The sequence below is a fragment of the Hipposideros armiger genome, unplaced genomic scaffold (genome assembly GCF_001890085.2).
Source record: "Hipposideros armiger isolate ML-2016 unplaced genomic scaffold, ASM189008v1 scaffold_27, whole genome shotgun sequence".
In the NCBI taxonomy this organism is placed as follows: domain Eukaryota; kingdom Metazoa; phylum Chordata; class Mammalia; order Chiroptera; family Hipposideridae; genus Hipposideros; species Hipposideros armiger.
Genome location: NW_017731377.1, coordinates 4529953 through 4552765, shown reverse-complemented (window position 1 = coordinate 4552765; position 22813 = coordinate 4529953). Strand labels below are relative to the sequence as shown.

The following is a 22813-nucleotide window of genomic DNA, read 5'->3' as shown; positions in this document are numbered from 1 at the left end:
CTGCATTCTTTCTACACTGGAAGGCTTTCCTCTACTCTTTCCTAACTTCTTTTCCCCTTAAAAGCTATCTTTGCTCATGTCTGTTTTGATACAATTTCAACCATATAAAACAGCAATGGGTAAAGAATACAAATCTCCACCTGTGATATGCTCTGCTCATGTCGACCCTAAAAATCACAAACATTCCTCTCACACACATCATTCCCTCAGGCAAAGTTTCTCAAGCAAAATACTAAGCCTCTCTTCAGATAATTAGATGACACAAAAAACTTTTCCAAGAGAGATATGGCTTGAACAAGTTTATTTTTTACAGTTTGGCATTTCTCCTTGTCTGACTGCATTTTTACTCAGTTATTCCCACCTACTAACTCCTAAAAGTTATCAGCCAGGGTATCTTTGTTAGGCAGCCTCTAAGATGGCTCTCAAAGACTCTTGCATCCTTATGTAATCCTCTCTACAATGATTTTGAGTTGGACTTACTGACTCACTTCTAACAAATACAATATGGCAGTAGTGAAGGGATACCACTTCTGAGATAGAGTTACAAAAGAGTCTTGAGTGCTCTCTCTTGGATAGCTCACCTCAGGGGAAGCCAGCTGCCATATTGTGAGGCCGCCCTATGGGGAAATCCATGAAGGATTTCCTGGCAGGAGAACATAGGCCTGCCAACACAGGTGAGTGCGCTTGAAAGTGGATTCTTCTACCTCTCAATGGAGTCTTCAGGTGAGATCTCAGCCCTCCAGATACAGCTTGACCACCAGTCAGAGGTGCTCTGCTAAGCTGTGCCCGAATTTCTGACCCACAGAAACTTTGAAATAATGTTTGTGATTTTAAGCTGTTAAATTTTGGAACAATTTGTTACTTAGCAATAGATAACTAATACAATATCTCATCAGACAAATTGTCAAGTTAACTGGATAAAAATGGGACGCTTCCTACTCAACCAGAAAAATAGAATAAAATTTATTCTTCATTTTGCTCAATTTTGTAAACCATTTTCTTAGGGGGAGGGGAACTCTTCTACCTCAAATATGTGGTTAACAAACTCCAAATATTAAATGAAGAAAAGCTAAAATGGAAAACATAAATTAGCTTCACCTTGCAGTAATAAAGTTCATGATATATTGATTTGGAAAGAAACACCTAGGATCTTTGAAAATAAAAATTCCATTTGTTGAAACAAGTCGACTCAATTATCAAATTACTAAATACATAAAGAACCTAAAAATAAAACAACAAAAAACTTAAATGACTGAGGATTAGGATTCATTTATGTAATTTCATCCAATTAATAATATTTAATTGAGCATCCACCATGTAAAAACACTAGAGCCCAGTCACAGAGAAACAAACAAGACGGAACAAATTAAGAATCTGCCAAATTTATAACCAAAGTTTGACAACTGAAGCAACTGGCAATCCATCGTGACCTTAACTGTATGTAAAGAACTGAAAACTGCCCCCCCACCCCACCCCCACACACACTCTACTTGAAAAGCACCACTTAGGCTAGGAAAGTCATCATTGCCGTTCTCGGCTTTATTACAGAATGGAGCCGGGTCACTTCGTGGGGTCCCAAACTGACCTGTACCCCAATGGCCTAGAAACACAAGGGACACACCTACTCCCGCCTCCTGACACCGATTCCTCATTTTAATAAGCCATCACCGCTGTCATTCAGGATGCTTTGCACTGTCATTGGCCCTAAAGTCTAGCTGGTTGGCAAGTTTCTGCCAACTGGCAAGCACCGGTTGTCTTTATTTCCAAGAAGAAAAGTAGGAGTGTACAGGGAAAACAGGCAAGAGTTCTGAAATATCTAGCCGGATGCTCTTACCTGAGCGACCTGCGATCTCCACCGCCGCCGCGACGAATCGGCCTCCGGGCGGGGGCTTTTAGCCAAAAAGAAAATGGCTCAGCCGGGAACTGGTGCCCAGGCCATGGAGAAGTCGGATCAAACTTTACTTGTTCACGCCGGTGGAGGTGACAGCGGCGAGAATCCCTGAAGCAGCCCTGGCCCACTCCGAACTCAGGGTACCTCAAAGCAGCAGCAGCCAGGGCTGCCGCCTGCCCGAGTTTTGACGTTTCCTATTGTTGCCGGAAGTGACGTTGCGAGTCTGAGCCATAAAGAAACAGCATTTTTATCCCCGCTGTATACGATTCGCTGTAGGTTCCGAGCGTCTCGGTTGGCAGAACCTCGCCACTCTGAACATCAAAATTAGGCAAACTTCTAATCTGCAGCCTGGGGTCCGACTGGCCATTGAGGAGGGTCTTAGCAGAGCCAGTCTCCTCAGGAGTCTGGTCGATCGCGGTGTGGAATCTGCAGCGAGGAATCGTGGAGCTCTGGGGAGCGGGCAGCTTTGAAGATCTTGCCGCGGTGCGTGGCGGGCTTCCACCCGCTGTTCCGAATACAAACGGTCGGCGCGAGAATCGTGCCCGGGCGCAGGCGTGGGGCCGCAGGGACTAGTTGCTGGAGGCTGGGCTCCTGTGGCTCTATGCTACCGCCCCATCTCCCAGTTGTGCGGGGCCAGAGGCTTTCGGAGCCCGCTCTTTTGCTCGCCGGCTGCTGGGTGAGCCGGGGGGAGCTCCACCTTAGACTGGGCTGGGGGCTCCTCTCTCCGCTGCCCGTACCGAGACCCCGGCGGGAGCTAATGACCAGGTCTACCTTTTCATCCTTTTAAATCAAATGGAAGGAGGGGAGCCCTAGGTATACATTTCCTAAATACCCAACTGGTACATCCTTTTGTAACAACGAAGTAGAAAAAATCGTGGCAGCTCATCCTCTGAGATTAGGTTGTGATTTATGATTGGGAAGTTATAATCTATTTCCTCTTATTGGATCCCCTGAGCTGAGGAGCGATTCAGCTTCATCGGAAATAGAAGGGAGAGATGAAAGTAGTGGATGTTTTCCTTGCTTGCGTTCCCCTGGTGTTTTAGTATTTCTCCACTTTCCTAGACAACTATTGATTTTTCCCTCACTATGAAAAACATCAATCTTGACATTTTAATTCTGGAATTATAGCTGTACGACACTTTTTCTAAAATTATCTACAAACCTTTTAACAGTTTTATGTGAACACAGCAGTCCTGCTGAACTCTATACTGTCCCTATTCCTCTTTGTTTTTTCCCTAATTTTCCCAATGTTTTTTCTTTCCCAGATCTTTCTCCCTATTTCTTAGAGCAGTATTTCTCAAATATCTTTTGCTGAAAGTTTCATAAACTTAATTTTTCCTCATTTCTACTCCTCTCTTTATTTTTCATACACATGGTTTTTAGATAGTATCTAGAGTTATGAGCTTTGTCACAAACTCTTAGTCATCCACCATAGTAATGGTTACAGTCAGTGTAGTGGCTTCATTTTGAACAAAAATCACTCTTGAGTTCAGTGGCATTCCTTTGGGAGGCATCATTTAATGACCTCTAACGGCAATGAAATCGAGCTAGATTAAAAATCATAAACTTCTATTGTATACTGCTTTCACAACATCTTGGGTAATGAATTCAGTTGGGCACAGATGACGAGTAGAGACAGCTCTCTGGAAGAAACAATATTGAGATCTTAAGGATTATGCTACAAGCTGAGTATTATCTCCTTTTCATTTCCCTTGATAAGAATTATAAAGTCAAAATATTAATTTTTAAATGTAACAAGCTATTTTTGTCTCTGAAACTTAAAATGTGCATAAGCCATAGATTGACTTCCTTTAATATCTTAATTTTAGTGTTTTTCATTATTGTAATAGACAGTAAATAAAGCCTTTCATGAAAAATGTAGAACAGTAACTGTAATTTTTTTCTATAATACATTTTTTTATCCCTTTGTTTATTCTATCCTGTTTTATCACATCTCCTTTACCTACAGATCCAAGCTGTACTTGTATATTACTCTTCTTCAAAATGTTTGTTTTGCTGATACTAAAGAGTGTGTGTTCCAGGGACATACTTTGTTGTCAGAAATTCCATTACCAGAGGTAGAAATAATATGAGATGTTGATATATGTTCCAGGACTTCAGAGAAAGGAAAGATGGAAAGATACCGTAAAGTGTAAAAACAAAATTACATGTACTGGAAAGATGGAATATACAACTGGAATGATTAAAGGAAGTCTGTGGGAAGAGATACAATCTATATTAAAGTTATAGAATGTCTTAGGGGAAAAGGTACCCTAGAAGAATTGTATTAAGGTAGATGAATCTGGAACTTAAAACAAACTGAGACCTACTATACTGGCCAATGACAATACCTAGGAATATTTATACTTTGCAGTTTACAGCCAGATAAGTTCCCACTTCATCCTTCCCAGGAAAGTAAAGGCTGGTTATGGGAGGTCATCTCTCTTATTGCTTCCATATGTCCATCTATCCGCCAGTCATCCTAACCGATGTTAAATAAGGTTTACCTTTTTGGACAGTATTTTGTATAATGTGATTTTAGGATCACTTCATTTTTTTCTAGTTCTCTCCCATTTGACAGTACCTGAAATTCCCTCTGCCTAAAAATGTAAACGTTTAGTTGAAATAATTGAATGGCTGAAAAATACTGACTAAAACCTATGCATGAGTGTATAAAAGTATATTCAATAACCTGCTCTTTACCATTTTGATAAAGGAGAGGACATTTGGAACAGGAAGATACTGTGTTCCCAAAGATGGGGAAAGGGTACAGAATTGGATGGCTAGAGGCTTAAACTAGCAAACTTACTAAATATAGGATTTTTCAAATTGCTAGCCTTATTGCCGTTAGGTAGTAAGTACAGATACAGAGGTGTGTAAGGAGATGATTTGTACCCTGAGCAACTGCTGGAAAGCTGAGTAGGGGGAAAAGATCATACTAATCCAACTTTACCTGATTTATGAATTGTTGTGTTTTGTTTTTAATGTCAGTGACTTAATTTTAAAGGAGCTTCATCCCCAGAGGTTTCATTGCTCAAGGTATATTTTCCATTTATGAAGTGTCTATGGACAGTTACAAATAGATATTTTTAAGTGTGTTATTGATTTTTGCCTTCCTGCTTGACTAGAGTTATAGTTTAAAAGTCTTTCATCTCTTTCTAGCAAAGGTTCTTAAGTACAATATGTGTTTATTAAGTTATTTTATTAACTTCCTTAGGAAATAACCTTTTTTTTTTGAGAATTTAACAAAGTCACTATCCCATGAAATACAAAGAGTCATTTAAAAATATAATTCCATGGTATTATTTTCTTTGGGATTTAAAAAAATGAACCATTTAATTTAAAATCTCAAATATTTTTTGTGTCTTTTGGTGCACACACATACACGTTCTGTTATGTGTGTTCTTTGGAGTTGTGTTTTTGTCTCTCAGGTCCTATGTATGTCAGCTTTAGTACATATCACCAGTAAATTTTCCAAAGGAATTTGGTGCTAATTGACCCTTTCACAGCATTGTGTGTGTCAGATCTTCTACAGCCTCACATTTTCAATTTACTGTGCAATTTGCTAATAATTAATGAGTTTGAGTATCTTTTCACATGTTTACTTTTTTGTGACACTCCATTTTAGGCCTCTGTCTCATTTTTCTATTGAGTTGTCTTTCTTTTTGTTATTGCTTTGTGGGAATTTCTTTACATACTCTAGATATGAATTTTTTGTTGGTTATATATATATTGACAGCATCATCTTCCACTCAATGGCTTATCTTTCTACTCTCTTAAAGGTGTCTTTTGATGAACAGAAATTACTAATTTTAATGTGTTTCATTTTATCAGTCATAAGTTAAGAAATCTTTCTGTACCTGAAGCTCATAAAGATTATTGTATTCTGAAGAGAATATTATTCTCCAGAAAACCTGATTGTCTTACATTTTGCGTTTAGGTCTTCAACAGACCTGGAATTAATTTTGTGAAGGATATGGGGTACCCTTTACATCAGGGGTTCAAGATTTATTTATTCCATCTGGATATTCGGTTGACACAGTACTATTTATGGAAAAAGACCATTCTTTCTCCAGGGATACTCATTATCAACTTTGTCATAAATCTAGTATTAGTATATGCATGATCTATTTCTGGACTCTATTTTGTTCCAGTGTTCTGTTTGTACATCTTTTCATTAATTCCAAATTTGACTTGATAATGAGTCCTAATATCCAGTGGTTAAGTCCTCCAATTTTGATCTTGATAGTTATCCTTTATCTTTTTCATTTCTATATAAATTTTAGACTCAACTTGTCAATGTTGACCTAAGAAAAACGCAGGATTTTGGGGGGTGGGCGTGGGGTGGGGAAGGAATGCATTAAATCTATGGATTAATATATTGTGTCAATCCTTGATCAAGGTGTATACCTCTTCTATTTAGGGCTTCTTTAATATATCTCAGTCAAGTTTTATGGTTTTTTGTTTTGAGGTCTTACACTTTTCAGATTTATTCACATGTTTATGATACATATTGAGGTTATAGTGAATTATTTGTACATATATAATTTTTAAACATATTCTCTAATTATCTTTAGAATAAAGAGAAATACAATTGATTTTTCTACATTGGCCTTCTATCCAGCAACCTTGCTAAATTCATGTATTTCTTTTGGATTTTTTCATATACAATTATGTTAGCTGTGAATAATGACATTTTTATTTCTTCCTTTATAGTCTTTATTCCATTTATTTCTTTTTCTTTCATTTTTGTACTGGCTACCACCTCTAGTACAATGTTGAATACAAATGATGAGAGTCTATAAACTTGCCTCATTCCTAATCTCAGGAAGAAAGCTTTTAATACTTCACTATTAAGTATGATGTTTGCACTAGATTTTTTTTTGTAGATATCCTTTATCAAATATACAGGCAGTTTCCTTCTATTCCTAATGTCCTAAGAATTATGTAATGAATGAATGTTGAATTTTATCAAATGCCTATTATGCATGTATTAAAATGATTATAAGATTTTTTCTCTTAACCAATGTTAATGTATTGAATTATACTGATTTTTTGTTGGGTTATAATTTGATCGTATTTTATTAATTTTGATGTTCACATTGTTTTAGCTTGGACCATTGGGAGCGGTTTCATTTGGCTCCTGGGTCCTTTTGACATACCCCCATCATTGTGGGATCGGTTTGTTTGTTTTGTGTGCACTTTCTTGCTTTCTGGAACTGCACAGTGCTTCAGGTTCATCTTGTATGCTTCCTGCTCCAGTCCTAGATTTGGCCATTTCTCCAGGGAGCCCTGGTTTCTTTTATTGGAGAATAGCATTACACACCAAGATCTGGATGCCAGGTGTGCTCTCTGCTACTGGGGCGTTGTTGCTTTTAGTCACTTTCAGTTGGGAGAGAAAGGAAATATATGTATGTATACCAAGCTGTCTGTATGCACAAATCAATAAATATTTCAGTATGAAACTCTCTGTATCTATATTAAGCTAAACATGAATTCATACTGATGCCTCTAATTCTAATCCATTAGGCATGGTTCTTTCTATGCTCCTCCCCGTGCTTATCTGTCAAGTCCCACTCCAGCAGTGAGAAACCTGGTTCCTACTGTTTAGCCATCAGTTTCCTTAATAGTTCAATTCCAGTATATATGTATGAAAGTATCAGAATGAAGTCACATATACATGGGAAACAACTTTATAAACTAGAGAGCAGTGTTTACGTGCAGTTATTTTGCCATTAGTCTCACAGGGTCCACTCATTTCCAGAGTTACTTAGCACCTTTTCTACTCATCCCTTACTATGAGGTGGTTTCATACATTAATCAGTAATACAGTTCGACTCTCTCATCACACTCTGCATTTCTTCCTAGGATTTGCCAGCTTCCTAAATGGCTTTTTAAAATTTTGCATACACTTTTTGTGCTCTACGGTTTTATAGGTTTTGAGAAATGCGTAATGTCATATGGCTACCATTGCAGTATCATACAAAATGGTTTGACCTCTGCCAGGCTGTCTTCCAAAATGGCTAGACCGTTTGCATTCCCACCAGCAGTAAATGAAAGTTCCTGTTGCTCTAAATCCTCATAAGCATTTAGTATCGTCAGTTTTTTGGATTCTAGCTATTATAATAGTTGTGTAGTGGTATCATTGTTTTGTTTTTTTTGTTTTATTTTAATTTGCAAATGCCTATTGATGCATGGTGTCGAGCATCTTTTCTTGCATGTTTGTTTGCCATATATACATCTTCTTTGGTGAGATGTATGTGCAGATATTTTGCCCATTTTTAATAGGGTAGTTTGTTTTCTTACTCTTAAATTTAAAAGTTCTTTGTATATTTTGGAAACAAGTCTTTTATTCAGTAGAGGGTTTAAATATTCTCTCCCTGTCTTTTCACTCTCTTAACAGTGGCTTTTGTAGAACAGACATTTTTAATTTTAATGAAGTACAACTTGTTAATTTTTTAATTCACAAATTATGCTCTGATATTACCTAAAAACTCACTGGTAAATCCAGGGAAGCAGAGAGGTAGTTGTCCAGCTGCGTTGTGTGTGGGATGGGGAGGAAAAGTAAAAATCGAGGGTTTAGCAGCTCCTTGTATGAACTTTCAAATAATCATCCTTATTTCAGTCCCCATGGACTTACTCCTCAGCCTGTCAGAACTGCTAGGGACCCCTCATTTTTTAACCTATCTTGTTGCTGTTGGTTTCCTCCTAAATAGGCAAATGGGACTGGCCTATCTCTGCTCTGCTAGATTGGTTATCACTCATCCTTCTGCTTTCTATCTCCTAAAATTTTGTTGATACCTTTTCTGTCAAGTGGAATCCCTTCTAGTTCTGTTTGCCCTGGTTAGTATATGTGGTTTTACTGATGTTTAGAAAACGGGAATGAAGATAACATGCATTTGATCTGCTGTATTGTACCAGCTGAACTCTGAATATATATATATATATATTTTTTTTAAACTCATCTATTTTTATTTTTTAAGCAAAGCATCCAATTGGCAACTGCATGAGGTCAGAAGCCTGGGTATAATGGCTCAATCTGTGCTAAATGTCTTTGTCTTCATTTTTTACTGATTTTATTATGTGGCCTATATAAGCATCTAAAATAGTCATTGATGAGATTATTTGAGGTTGATGTTTCTTCCCAAATGGTACTTGACAGTATTGGACCAATAGGGAAGATAAATTAGGGGAGAAATAGCTACAATAAGATAAAAAATGGTAAGTACCTATAGGAGATATGAACAAAATAGACTAGAGAAGCTTCAAAAATATACACACTTAACCAGTGTTTTATGGATTTCTTACTTTTAGGTGAAAATTAGGTTATTTCAAAAGCTGAAGCTGAATGTAATGTTAAATAATGGCAACAGGTGACTTAAAGAGAAGCTTACGGAACCTAGAACAAGTTCTCCGCTCGCTAAATTATCCTCAAGAGGTGGATTGTGTAGGGTATGCTATAATATCAAACTTATTTGTATTTTTTTTTGTAATGATTTGGGATAATATTTGACATGAGAGGAGTATTTAAATAAAGACAGATTTTATCTGGGTATTTTAAAAATTTTCCTTGAAATGATTAAAATATTTTAGAAAGCAGGGAATTACAGGAGTTTGTTTCAAAGTATAAATTAATGAAAAAAATTCAACACGAGATTTAAAACACCTTTTAGAAATAGAAGCACAATATATGTCAATATAAAGTATGGTCTCTTTATGACTTTTAAACTCATAGAAATATAATGAATTTCATTAGTTATATAATTTACCACCCTCTTACATTCAGTTGGGTGGTATTTCTTTTTGATTTGGAAGATAATAGATAATAATAGTTAATAAATTTCTCATGACAACTTATGCCATGCCTGAAGATTGTTATTAAGCTAACTCACTTGACAGATTCCACTTTTAATCTTTCACTTAGTTTCCACTTTCCAAATATGACTTACTTGCTTTTGTAAAATGTAGCAACATACATTTCTTCTATATCCATGCCAATCTAATATGGTACTCCTGTTATCCTCTATCCCTTAATACTTTTTTTTCTTCTTACCTGGGATTATTGATTAAATCTTTCCCCCCTAGAGTGTAAACCGAAGTCTAGTACTTTGTTTTGTTCATTGCAGTATGTCCACATCTAGAATAATGCCTGGTACCTGTTAGAAGCTAATTAGGTATTTAGTCAATGAGTAAGTGTCAAGGGACAAGTCCAGCTTAGGTATATGTTTAAGTAGTAGAGTGAATCTTGGTTAAACCAACTACAAAGTAGAACCCCAAATAATGGGCTTTCCATATAAAAATGGATGTTCTGGTTATATACTAGGGAGAGCTAACACCAAGAGATGACTGCAAATGAAAGGATAGTAAGAATAAGGAGAAAGTTGGGCTCTACTGACTGTTGCTACAGGAATTATAAGTGAGAAGCTGAAGGTATTCCATAGTATGTACCAATCATAGGTTGCCTCCTAACGGAAATGTCTGTCTAGTCTTGCCAGGACTTAACCGGTTTGAGTAGCCAAGTTTTTTTCTTACCACTTTAAGCATAAGCATTTTAAAAGACATTTTGGATGGGAATAATTCTAATGCTTATTTTCCTTTCTTCTGAGTACAGCATTTAAACATTTGATTTTCTTATTGACCCAAGAGTGTCATTAAAAACAGTAAAGTGTCATAACAGTAATGCAAGGTCTGTTGAGATAGGTAACGCTACTTGCTGCTTTCTCTTCAGATTCGCCCCCCAACACATACGCATATACACACACAGCCCCCCACACACTTATTTTGATTCTTTCTACTTTTTCCCATTTAAAAATTTTTCTTGTGATCTGCTGTTTTTTTGTTTGTTTGTTTGTTTTTAGCTGAGCCATCAGGCAGCTCAGCGACAGCTCAGCTCGGCCCAGAAATCAAACCGGCAACGCTGTTACTCAGTTTGCACTCTTGAGTGAGCTCTTAACCAACTGAGCTACTCGGCCGGCTGTTTTTTTAATTTTGGTTTTATAATATCTGCTTGTCTTACTGTTTCTAATCAAAGTCCTTAGAAACTAGATAACCGAGATTTTTGAGGTTGTTTTATATAAGAGATGTTAAATGCAGACCTGGCTGTCTTCTATTCATAATGTGCATAAAATGGGACAGATTTTGCTGTTCCAAAGTATTTTTTTTCATATTCTTTTTTTGAACTGTCTTACAGGTAGATAAGGTTGCTAGAGCAACTTTTTCATTGGGTAAAATATTATTATACCCATAAACATAAAAGAGGAACAATTTATATTTGTCCTGAAAAACAGAATGTAATGCTGTCTTTTTCTCTGCCTTATTAAAAAAATTTGGGTGGGGATAGGGAGATTTATGTGCGTCTTGAATTTTGTGGAAAACAAATGTTTTATGTAAGTGCATTATTGCTTTAGTTGAACAAATGTAACTGGCTAATTGAACAAATCTCTTCTGTACTTTATTGTGGGAGAATCTGTGAAGGTACTGAGAGGGTATTGAGAAAATAAGACCCATATGTAGACAATTAGAAAACAATACAAGACAGCATGAGGCATCAGATACTGAATACCCGGAAATCATTCTGGAAGAGATAAATGCAGATCAAATGTTGAAGATGACTTCATGGAAAGCTTGAGATTTGACAAATGATTCATAAAGTATGAACAACAGCTAGGCAGAGAAGAGTGGGATACCTTTCTAGACTGGAGAAATTAGCATAATCTAATAAGATGCAGATTTCAAAGGAGACTGACAAGGTGGAAGATAGTAAACTGATCAGCCTAGTTGCCATAAATGCCTGCCCTGTTTTCCTCATCTGTAATTTAGAATTCATAATATTTTACCTTTGCAGGTTTATGGTAAAAAGCAAATGAGTTAACATAACAAGTGTTTTCAAAAGTGTGAATTGTACTTGAGCACTGTAATGGCACATTTGTTTTATTAGAAAATGGACTAGATTGAGTAAGGCTAAACTTTGGAAAATCAGTAAATACTATGGTAAATAGACTGTCAGTACCAAAGAGCTATTGCAACTGTTTGAAGAAATGAATAATAGAATTTCATAATAATTTGGCTACACTGATTTAGAGTAGGGAATGGAATCTAAAGGGTCTGCATCAATTATTATGACTATAATGTTAAGTTACTAATTATTGACAATAATTCGTGTATTTTCTTGATTATCCAAGTTTGTGGAATTATGCTCATTAAAATTCTTTTTCTTTTTTCCCCAACAGTTTGGTAAAGGGAGATGTAGCAGCATCTTTGCCCATCATCAGCTATTCCCTTACCTCATATTCACCTTATGTAGCAGAACTTTTGATGGAATCCAATCTAGAGCTCATAGCAAAGAATGACTTGCGCTTTATAGATACTGTCTATAAGGTATTTTTGAATTTATAAAACAATGATTGCTTTAGAAGTCAGTGATGGTTTTTTAAAATCTTAAAAAAAAATCTTAAAATGTTTTTATAATAACTCCTTAAATACATGAGCATGGACAGTTGACCATATTTTCCTATGCATTTATCTCATTTAAATGCAGTCTTTATTATAATCAAGATGTAATTCAGGCTTGCTTTATGTTTTATACTCTATTAAATATGACAACTGCTAAGCATTTGTCATTGGTCATCAATTGGCCCTTCTATATCAAACTTTAGTAAAATTTGGCATGCTAGTGGAAATTGGAGAGAAATGTGGAACCATGTGTTATGGCTACTCTCTCTGGACAGTCATCTATTGTCCGGTACATCCCCTGCTACCTGTTTTCTACTTGGCTACTTCTACCTGGTCATGACTTACACACCATCCCTACAATCTCTTTAGTACCCTTTACTTAATGGCTTGATCCTCCTCCTCCTCTCAAAGATGGCTTATATCCCTGACCAAGTGGCCATTTATGATTTTGGATTTTCGAAAGAAATTGCTTCCAATTTTACATTGATCTATTCCCGCTTTACAGCTTCTTCGTGATCACTTTAATTATAAACCAATCTTGACAAAAAAGCAGTTTCTCCAGTGTGGATTTGCAGAATGGAAAATCAAAATTATTTGTGATATTTTGAATTGTGTGATGAAAAAGCACAAAGAGTTGAGTAGTCTTGAGAAGGTAATTTTCTTAATAGATTTTAACTTATGCTATTAATCAGTTGCTGTGTTTTAGTGTGTAAAACCAATACCCTACTAGACAGCAAATTAATACATGGTACAATTACTGCATTATTCATAGATTTGGGTAACCTTATAAGACCTGATGTTTGCTTTAAATACTAGTCACTTGTTTTTACATATTTGTGACTTGGAGCTACTAGTCTTAAACTAACAGTTCAAACACAGTACGTTTTCATCGCTTCTTAGTTTTCAAAAGATGTGTAGTTTCATTAGACACTCATTATTTGAGAGTCATATTTCATATGAGAATTTTAATAGAATTTAAATATACACACATGCTTTCACACAAAATTTTTTACATCTTAATACTTTTTTTTTAGACTTCATCATCACAACAGAAAAAGAAAATCAGTTCTGTTAAGTCAGAACCTTCTTCAAGCAGTGAGAAGACATCTACAGAACCTGTTGGCATTGACATCAGTGGCAGGTTTATGACTTCAGGAAAGGTAGCAAAACACAAAGAAAATGTGTCATTGTGTTAAGAGTTACCTACCTAATTAACCCAATGTACAAGATTCACTTTTCAAACTAGTAACTGGTAAAACATTCTAGTCCAATATTAAACTATAAGGATTTTTAACAATGCATACTGTGTATTATCTGGGGAACATTCTAAAGTTATAAGAGGGTAGAAATATAGACTTGGACAAGTTTCCTCTTTATATTTTTCATTCCTATTTCTGCTGTGTTTCCCAGATAGAATAGCAATGATTTAGGAAGGTTACATTATGTAGTCATGAACATTGACTCCTAATGATGTATCTAGTCTTCCTAAAATGTGGGAACATTTGAAAAGCATACCATTAGATGTAGGTTATGATGATTCATTTACCTCTGTTCGTATTTCTCTGCCAGGAATGTGAAGTATTCAATGCTTGACTGTTCCTAAACCTATGATCTAGTGTTCCGAATATTTTCTCTTTGTTGATAGGTATCTTCCCTGTCCTTGTCTGCTTTGAGCACCTGTGGCTGAATGAGCCCTGTGTGATAGCATAGTTTAACCTAATGCCTTACTCTCAGGACTTAACCTTTGTCATTATGAAGTTTGAATTGTTAACTGAAGGTCTGATATTTTGTAGTTTAATAGAAAACAAAATTGTAATGAATCCTATTCACAGAGCCAGTTCTTCATTATTTATATGTGAATTATGTGGTAACTTTTTAGAATAACGTTTTATAATGGAACATTTCACACACCTATGAGCATAGTCTATTCCCAGTTTCAGCAATTTATCAACTCTGCTAATCTTGTTTCGTCTTTATTGTAACTGCTCTTCCCAACATCTTTGCCCCCAAATCTGAAACAAATCCCAGACATCACTGAAGAGATATTTCAGTATTCTTTCTAATATGTAAGAATGCTTTAAAAAAATCATGACCCAATCCTTTTCTATTTCATATGCATGATGATTGGTTTTGTGCTCTTGGATGAGATGTACCCCCCTCAAATCTTGTTATGACATCAGTACATTACCCATCTGCTGTAAAGAATAAAAAAATTTAAAAAAAACCACGACCACAATGTCATCATCACATATAAAATATTAACAACATTAATTAATGTTTGATATAGATGTTATGTGTGGTAATTTAAACTTTTGTAAATCTTAAAGGGAAGATCGGATGTTCTTTTGCAAAGCTACTATGCGTGTATTTAAAATAATTGTGTAGGGGAACATTGAAGCAGCTCTGACATATTTTTCTCTATTCAGAAGAAAGCTGTGGTGATTCGTCACCTGTATAATGAAGATGGTGTTAGCATTCCTGAAGATACGTTAAGTACAGTAACAGATGTTAATGAAGCATTTGATGTGGGTAACTTAAAGGATACTGAAATAAAGGTTCCCGAAGAAAAGCTCCCTGAAATCAAGTCTGAGCAACAAGTAAGAGTTTTGCATTTCTTTAATGGATGCCAATGTTTTTTTCTTTGATGCGCATGATGACTTCAGCATCTAAACTTGAGAGTATCTCTAGCCTTTTGAATTACTAATCATGACACATTACCTGTGTTTCCATTACTTAGTAACAAGTAAGTCTTGCTGGATATAGTTGAATCGATATTATTTGCGACACAGGCTTGGATACTGGGCTAGGTGTTATGGGTAATTCAAAGACGAATAAGACATAGTACTTGGCTTCGAGGAATTTACAGTTTAATGAGACAGAGATACACTACTCTGTACGGAGAAGGTTCTCTACCACCTATTCCCTATATTGATGAATGGCAAAGAACTGGTACGCTGCTGCTTTCTCCTTTTCCTTTCTGGGCCCTTGCTGTTCTTTTCTCTCTTAGAGTAGTACCTTTTCTATTGCTTTATTGCCATAGACCCTATTGTACTGTCTAATCTTGACTGCTTCTACTAGAACTCCATTTTCTACCTTTCTTCTATGTTTTGTGACTTTCATACATCTCAGTATACAGTTGACATTTATAAGAACTACCAGATGGCCATTCGACTTATTTCCTGCTTATAGCAAACTGAACAGTTTCAATGCACTGTCATTTCTTGGTCATTTCCTCTTAGCTTTGGACTAGGTGTTGTTATGAGAAGCTAGTTAGTGATAGTTTTATTGTACTACTCGGCGTTGTTCTAAGAGCCTTATTAACTTATTTCATCCTCACAAGAACCATATGAAGTAGGTACTGTTGTTGTTTTTTTAAATGAGGAAGTTGAGGCATCGAGGTCATACATCTTCGACGAGCTAGTATTCAGTGCCCATAAAGAAGTCTGCCTCCGTGCTGTACTGCCTATTGTAGCTATTGAAATAACACAGTGGAAATGGGAATACGTTGACTGTGAAAGGAATTTCAGTTTGTGTGAAAATATTTTTAATCCTTCTAATCATTTTAGGATATAGAAGTTAATTCTGAGATTACTGCACTACAGACTATGCTTGCTGAATGCCAAGAAAAGCTTAAGAAACTGCCTTGGATAGAGAGTAGATTAGACTCTTTGGAAGAAAAAATGAAAGGAAAAGTGATGGTAAATGAAAAAACTTGGACTAATCTTCTAAGTCGTGTCACTCTTCTCGAAACAGAATTGCTTTTGTCCAAAAAGGTATTTTCTTTCCTTACCATTTATAGGATACTTCAGATACAATGAAGTTTTTACTCGTTGTATGTGTATTCTTTTGGAAATGCTTAATAAGGGAATATTTAAGCAATGGAAAAATATTTAGTGGGAATGAAGTCCTGTTTAGACATAGCCTGTTTTGTTGCTATTATAGTGGCTACTGCTTTTCTCTTCCTTGAGTAAAATAACCTGACAAACCTTTAAATTGAGCTTTTAGAGCTGTTAATACTTGAAGTATTTAAAATGAGGTAAAATGTTTCATTTTGCTTATGAAAAGCTTGAAATTATTTTATATCCTATAATAGTACAAATGGCCTATTTTACAGGGTGAAGAAAATTAGAATTCCCTTTTCTCACTCATTTACTTCAACCAAATTGTAAATGTCATAGATATAGTTACCGAATTTGCCTTGCCTTATCAAATCTGAGGAATTCGTTTCCTTATTTACTCAGGATTTCAATTTCTGGCCCTAGTCTATCTTTCCTTCATAAATAATAAAGTTATTAGAGTCAAGAAGGTTATTCTCTGATTCTACATTTAAGGAGTTTGTCTTATACATAGGAATATTAATTGCTCAATAAATGAAATATTTGAATATTTAAACATTTATCATGTCATCTTTATATTTTATGCTTATTAGTAAGAATATAAAATGAGAACATTTTTCTTTTCATTTCATTCTAACTACTACACTATATTATTCCAGAATGATGAATACATAGAGTTTAATGAAATACAGGAAGACTGTGCTTCTAGTAGTGATGTGGATATTCTGAAATCTGGTAAGTTCTTATGGTATTAGTATTGGTGGTATAGTTAGGAGTTTGGAAAAATGATTTTTATAGGTATTCATTAATTTTAATATTCCCAAGCCTTATATTTTAGAAACTACAAAGCTCCTACCTAGGAACAAAGAAAATATTGAACTTACAGACTACTGAAGTCAAGAATTGCTAAAGAAGCCAGCTCACATATTTTTCATGACATAGTGGTTGAATGAATTCTAATGTACAAAATTCCAAACTTTTACAGATGTTTTACCCTTTTAATTGCTAAATGCTATAGAATAATAAAAATGGACCTGCAAAGTTTCTCATTTAAACTTAAACAGTAGCTTTTATATAAGTAACTAACAGGTAAGGAAATGCATTTGACAGTAACCTGGAAACAGCCTGCAGTCAGCTAAGAGTTAGATGTAGCTAGTCTTCAAAGTCGTTCCATGTGATCTTGACCCCTGAGCTCAGATAATTCGATCAAGATTAGACACCTAATCCAGGGAATAGCAGTACAAAAGGTGTTGAGCCAAATAATTCTGTCTTCCTTGGGAATTTGGAATTAGGACACCAAGCATAAGTCAATCAAATGATGTTGAGGTTGGTCTGGGCTGGCCATTTTTTCCAAGTTCATGTAGATGAGTAAGCAGAGGAATGGAGCAAATAGGCAAGAGAAGTAAACAAAAGAGATGAAAGTAGAAGTCTTTCTGGTTGTTTCAGTCCTCATGTGGTAATACTTTGTTCCCTAATTGAGGTTGTCTGTGTAGGCTTACAGTAAAACTGTCTCTGTAAACCAGTTTAAGTGGGTGTCTAATTTTTTTTTGGCCTTGTTTTTGCAGCCAAATGGTCCTCAAGCCTGTTGATTGATTCAACAGGAGCATGTCTTATCTGTGATGTTCTATAATTCAGTTGTAGAAAAGATTTGCCATCATTTTGTTGAATAAGTGACACTGGAAGTGGAAAGCTTTCAGTACTTTAGGAAAAGAAATCTGTGAATCCTGAATGTTAAGCATTATTTTTTTCACACACACATCAACTCAGGATAGAATGTTTCTTGATTTTTAAAAACTTTATATAGTCGGTTTTAGTAATAGTTGCCACCATTTTAAGAAAAGAATATACATGAGTCAGTAGCTTATATTTAAGAATAATTTATTAACTTGCCTATTTGTTCAATTCATTGCTATCATGATAAAGATAATATTGCCTTTTGTAATTATTATTGGCCAATTTTTAACATCTAGATCTTTATATACAGGTCATTATCTTAGAAGAATATTAAAAACTCATCTGTATCTATACCAGTAACCACTTATATTAAAATAATGTTTGTTTTTCTTTCATATATACATAAAATTTTTAGATATTTGACTCCACTGTGAAAGGAAAAGATAACCTAAAAATTAATTTCTCTACAGACAGAAAAAGCAAAGAGAGAGAAGCAAGCATTCCTCCGTCCTCTGCTCCTAATACAGCATCAGTAGATTCAACTCCCAGAACCTCAACTATTAATTACTGTGGTTTGAAAGATGTTTCAGAGGTAAGAAAAACTGGCAGCTGATTAGGTGATTTCCTTTCTAAGGTCAGGAGAACAAGCAAGCATTAGATGTAGTTGTAGAAAAATAGTGAAGCCGTGTAAATCTTAATCTCTCATAAAAATTCTTTGTGATGAGTAAACAGTATTTAATGCAATGTTTTAGACTGTGTTCTATATGTTCACAGTCCATCTTTGATGATGGTTTACTTTGAGAAATCGCCTAAATTTGTTGCTTTTTAAATTAAAGGAATCAACAATCCAGAAAATGGAAAGGATGAAAAAAATGTAAGTAACAGAAAGGGGCAACAGAAATTCATTTCTCTATGGGGAATTGTATTGGATTACAGTATATATAGAATGTGCATGTGTGTTTCAAACCTTAAAGGTCTCTCGATCAGGTGTGGAATTTCCTTCAGGACTCAAGTGGATAATAAATCCACCTACAGTTATGTGTTTGTGAGATGAGTCACTGTTTTGGTTTCCAACAAGTGATGTGAAACATTGTTAATGGAATTAATTGCAGATTAAAGAGTGCAGAGATATTTTTGGTTGATAGTTAATCAAGAGTATTATCTATTTTTGATAACTGGTTTACCAAATGTATGTAGATGGATGCTTTGGAGACATTTTAAGCATTGTTAAAGTATTGCTAGCCTTTTCAGAAAGTTATTGGTAAGGTAATACTAAAAATGATACTTCTATCTAAAGAGCAGTTGAAAGGAAATAGGCAATTTGTATTTAAATTATTATGCAGCCTACTACTTTAAAAAACTATAATATTTTTTGAAATTTGAGAAGTACTGAAATAACTTATGCCCAAGAAATAAAGACTCCTAATTGACTTAACACATTTTAAGACCAGCAGCACAGACACAGATGGTGGCTGTCCAGTATTACAAGATACACAGTGAGGCTTTTTTTCTTTTCAAGTGATGGGGAGTAACGTATTTTTCTGGAGAGATTAAAAGCCTTAGATGAAGTTAAATCAAGAGAAAAACGAAATTTACTTTAAATTACTAAATAAATTATCTTTTTTTAACTTTATAAATAAAAAATATAATAATCACCCTGAATCTTCAAGAAAATTGATTCCATTATTTGGAAGGAAAAAGGAAAGTTTTTTTTTTAAATTATTATTTAGTTTATCTGATTGTACTTTATTTATAGTCCTTTCCTCTGGCTGTAGTATGCTTAATTTTTTAATAACTATACCTACAAATAATAGAAATACTGAAATTTATTTTAGGCTCAAAAGCATTATTTCAACAACTTAAATCCTATTCCTCATTATGATATTTATTTAATTAATTTATTATTTATTATTTTTCAGGTTTGAAGAAACTGCAGAGTTACTGAAAGGTCCAAATCACTAATTATAGAATTTTCTACATGAACTTCTCTAGGACTTTGGCTACTATACATGTTGTATATTTTAAGAATTCTCTTCGAATTTTAATATACAGCAATATTTTTATTAAGAATTTTAATTCCATTTTTAATCTGAGCTTTTTCATTCAATAGTGAATAAATATTTAAATATTTTTGCACTATGATTATACGGCTTTACTCTGTTTTACTTTCCGCAGGAAAACTTATGTGCCAGTACATTTCTTTTACTGAGTGAAGTCATTACAGCACTGTATTTTTGTGTTGACATTTGTTGGCAGTGTGCTAAGTAATATGTTTTTCAAAGTACAGGCTTCGGGACCATAGTTTACATCCTGTTGGAAACACTCCAACTACGACTTGCATATTGTACCCAGGAGGCTGTCGTACATACCATCTTGCCATCTGTACTGATGAATATGTTGTAATGAAAAGTTTAAAATGCTCATTGAAAATTACATAAAACAAAAATACAGCAATCTTATGCTTAGTCAAAAAACAGCAACACATTTTCAGTTCACATTGAAAAAGTAAGGGTATGATTCTCTTTTTGTATCAAGAAGCAGGCCGGAAAGTTCACTGTGAAAAATGTGTTGAGTATTTTAGTGCTCTATTCTGTAACACATTTTAAGACCAGCAGCACAGACACAGATGGTGGCTGTCCAGTATTACAAGATACACAGTGAGGTTTTTTTTCTTTTTAAGTGATGGGAAGTAATAGATTTTTCTGGTGAGAGAAAAAGTCTTAGATGAAGTTAAATAAATCAAGAGAAAAATGAAATTCACTTTAAATTACTAGATAAATTACTTTTTTTAACTTGATAAATAAAAAATGTAATAATTGTCCTGGGTAATCTTCAAGAAAATTGATTCTATTATTTTGGAGGGAAAAAGGAAAGTTTTTTTTTTTTTTCAAATTGTTATTTAGTACATTCGATTATATTTTATTTATTCATCTGTTTATATTATATATATGTATAATTTGAAATTTGTCGCATATGAAACATTAAGTTGAGATTCTAAGTAAAATAACTTAAAGCATTTTTAGTATTCTAATACATGCTTACGTCATTTCTTGAAACTTATGAAAATTTCAAATTAATATACAATCTTGAATTTAGTAGCATTTCAGTTAATATTTCTAGAACGAATCCAATTAGTTTCATATTTTCAATTACAAAATATTTATAAAAAATCAAGAGCTAAGTTATAAAAGTAAACACTATTATATCAATTAACTTCTAAAAATATTAGTGCTAGCGTGGGATTATAGCACCACCTTGTGGTTCGTTGCCACAAAAAGTATTTTATCTTTTATTAAAACAAAAGATTTCCTATAAAACAAAGGTCATATTTTCCTTTTTGAAAAACTCAATTCAAAATTCAATTCAATTTTGTTTAAAAAGAAACATTTTTGAAGTTTTGTGCAAGACAGGAGAAAAAGTAAGTCTCCTTATCTCTGTTTTCCTTTCCTCCCTCTTTAAAAAATTTTTTTTTCAATTATAGTTGACATTCTATTTCCTTTTTTCCTTATGTAGTGTGCATATACACACAGTTATATGATTTGAAACATTTTTAGTCTCCTAATTTACATGTAGTGTGCAAATTATAAATATCAACTGAAAATATAGTACAAAATGTCTTACATTATCAAGTGGAAATTTAGAATCCAAATTTTATTATACTTTCATATAACAACTTAAACAAGAGCTAATGAAATCAGCTCATAGTAACACCATACATTTACACTTAACAAAGACCTTTACTACTTTGGCAGCATAATCTTTGGAAAAAAGAAAGCAAAGTTTACTTTGTTGAAATTAATGAAGAGATAGCCAAATGATTTATTATTCTACCTTTTGTAGAAATTGTAGAAAAAGTTAAGTTTTCCCTCTTTGGCAATTTGGTAAGTACCGTATTTGCCGGCGTATAAGACGACTGGGCGTATAAGACGACTGGGCGTATAAGACTACCCCCTCTTCCGCACACCTTCCACACACCAAATAAAAGGTAAAACAATATCAGATTTGATTTCAACATTTATATTTATATTCAAATGTTTATGACATGCAGGAAAACTGTCACAAGGCTGTATGTAATCAAACATATACATAAATCGCGATTCGCGATTTTGCGCTATCATACTGGGTGTATGGTCGGCTGTGTGCGATTTTGTGAGTGTGGTAAAATCGCATAACAGCTGAGCATACACCCAGCAGCGCTGCTGATGCCTGAACGGTATGTGGAATGAAGTGGGCGGGCATCGGGAGGCCACTATGGCACGGGGCAAGCACTATGGGCAGTCTATCTGAAGTGTACCTGGCGTATAAGACGACCCCCCACTTGGAGGCATATTTTTCAGGGCCAAAAAATCGTCTTATACGCCGGCAAATACGGTACCTTGTAATCATAAACCAGCCCCTTTTGATTAATTAAGTTCTTGAGAAAGTGAGGGAGGAGATTCCTGGAGAGATTATTTGGGGCTACATAATTAAACCCTTAGTTAGCTGGGTTTTCACTAACTCCATCCCCTTAATTCTGTCATAAGCTGGATGAAAGGTATTTATTATACTAACAACAAAGACATCAGCAGCTCATGCCGCCCTATTGTCCTATACTCTGAGTAGGTCTGGATCAAGATCATATAGGAACACCATAAAGAGTGCATGACGTATTTGTCTTTCTCTGACTGACTTATTTCATTTAACATAATGTCCTCTAGGTCCATCCATATCGTTGCAGATGGTACGATTTCTTTCTTCTTTATAGCTGAGTAATACTCCATTGTGTAAATGTACCACAGTTTCTTAATCCAGTCGTAGAGGCCTGACCGCTGCACTGTAATCTGAAGCTGCTGTTGAATAATATTATATGTCAACTATAATTTAATACATATATAATCATGAGATGTGGAGTATAGTGTGGGAATGGAGTCAAGGGAATTGCAATAGATATGTATGATATCGGGGGTGGGAGGGCAGTGGA

At 34.8% G+C, this 22813-nt stretch overlaps 2 protein-coding genes across 5 annotated transcripts in view; one reads left to right on the top strand and one right to left on the bottom strand.

The window, feature by feature from the left end:
* The window catches only part of FBXO8 (F-box protein 8), a 42567-nt gene extending 39886 nt beyond the window's left edge, over positions 1–2681 (bottom strand). Inside the window, exon 1 of the mRNA XM_019636202.1 lies at positions 1835–2681. The gene's annotated coding sequence lies outside the window, so the exon portion shown is untranslated. The remainder of the gene's footprint in view (positions 1–1834) is intronic.
* On the top strand, positions 2491–21792 carry CEP44 (centrosomal protein 44). Of its 4 annotated transcripts, none has more exons than XM_019636198.1 (11): positions 2491–2567; positions 9206–9343; positions 12121–12268; positions 12849–12995; positions 13378–13503; positions 14770–14940; positions 15910–16116; positions 16839–16914; positions 18324–18445; positions 18690–18727; positions 19773–21792. In XM_019636198.1, exons 2-11 carry the CDS (start codon positions 9255–9257, stop codon positions 19813–19815), a joined length of 1167 nt encoding a protein of 388 aa, XP_019491743.1. In that variant the 5' UTR covers positions 2491–2567; positions 9206–9254; the 3' UTR covers positions 19816–21792. The 4 variants fall into 4 exon arrangements, with proteins under 4 accessions (XP_019491743.1, XP_019491742.1, XP_019491745.1 ...); XM_019636197.1 differs by lacking the exon at positions 2491–2567 and adding an exon at positions 2582–2656; XM_019636199.1 differs by lacking the exon at positions 2491–2567 and adding an exon at positions 8904–9112.
* Positions 21793–22813: the final 1021 nt, after the last annotated feature.

Bases quoted from the DNA above. Each gene is read 5' to 3' on its own strand.
- CEP44 (XM_019636198.1), top strand. From the start codon at position 9,255: ATGGCAACAGGTGACTTAAAGAGAAGCTTACGGAACCTAGAACAAGTT. The intron at 12,269-12,848 runs GTATTTTTGAAT...CCCGCTTTACAG, and splicing joins TTATAGATACTGTCTATAAG to CTTCTTCGTGATCACTTTAA. The intron at 12,996-13,377 runs GTAATTTTCTTA...CTTTTTTTTTAG, and splicing joins AGTTGAGTAGTCTTGAGAAG to ACTTCATCATCACAACAGAA.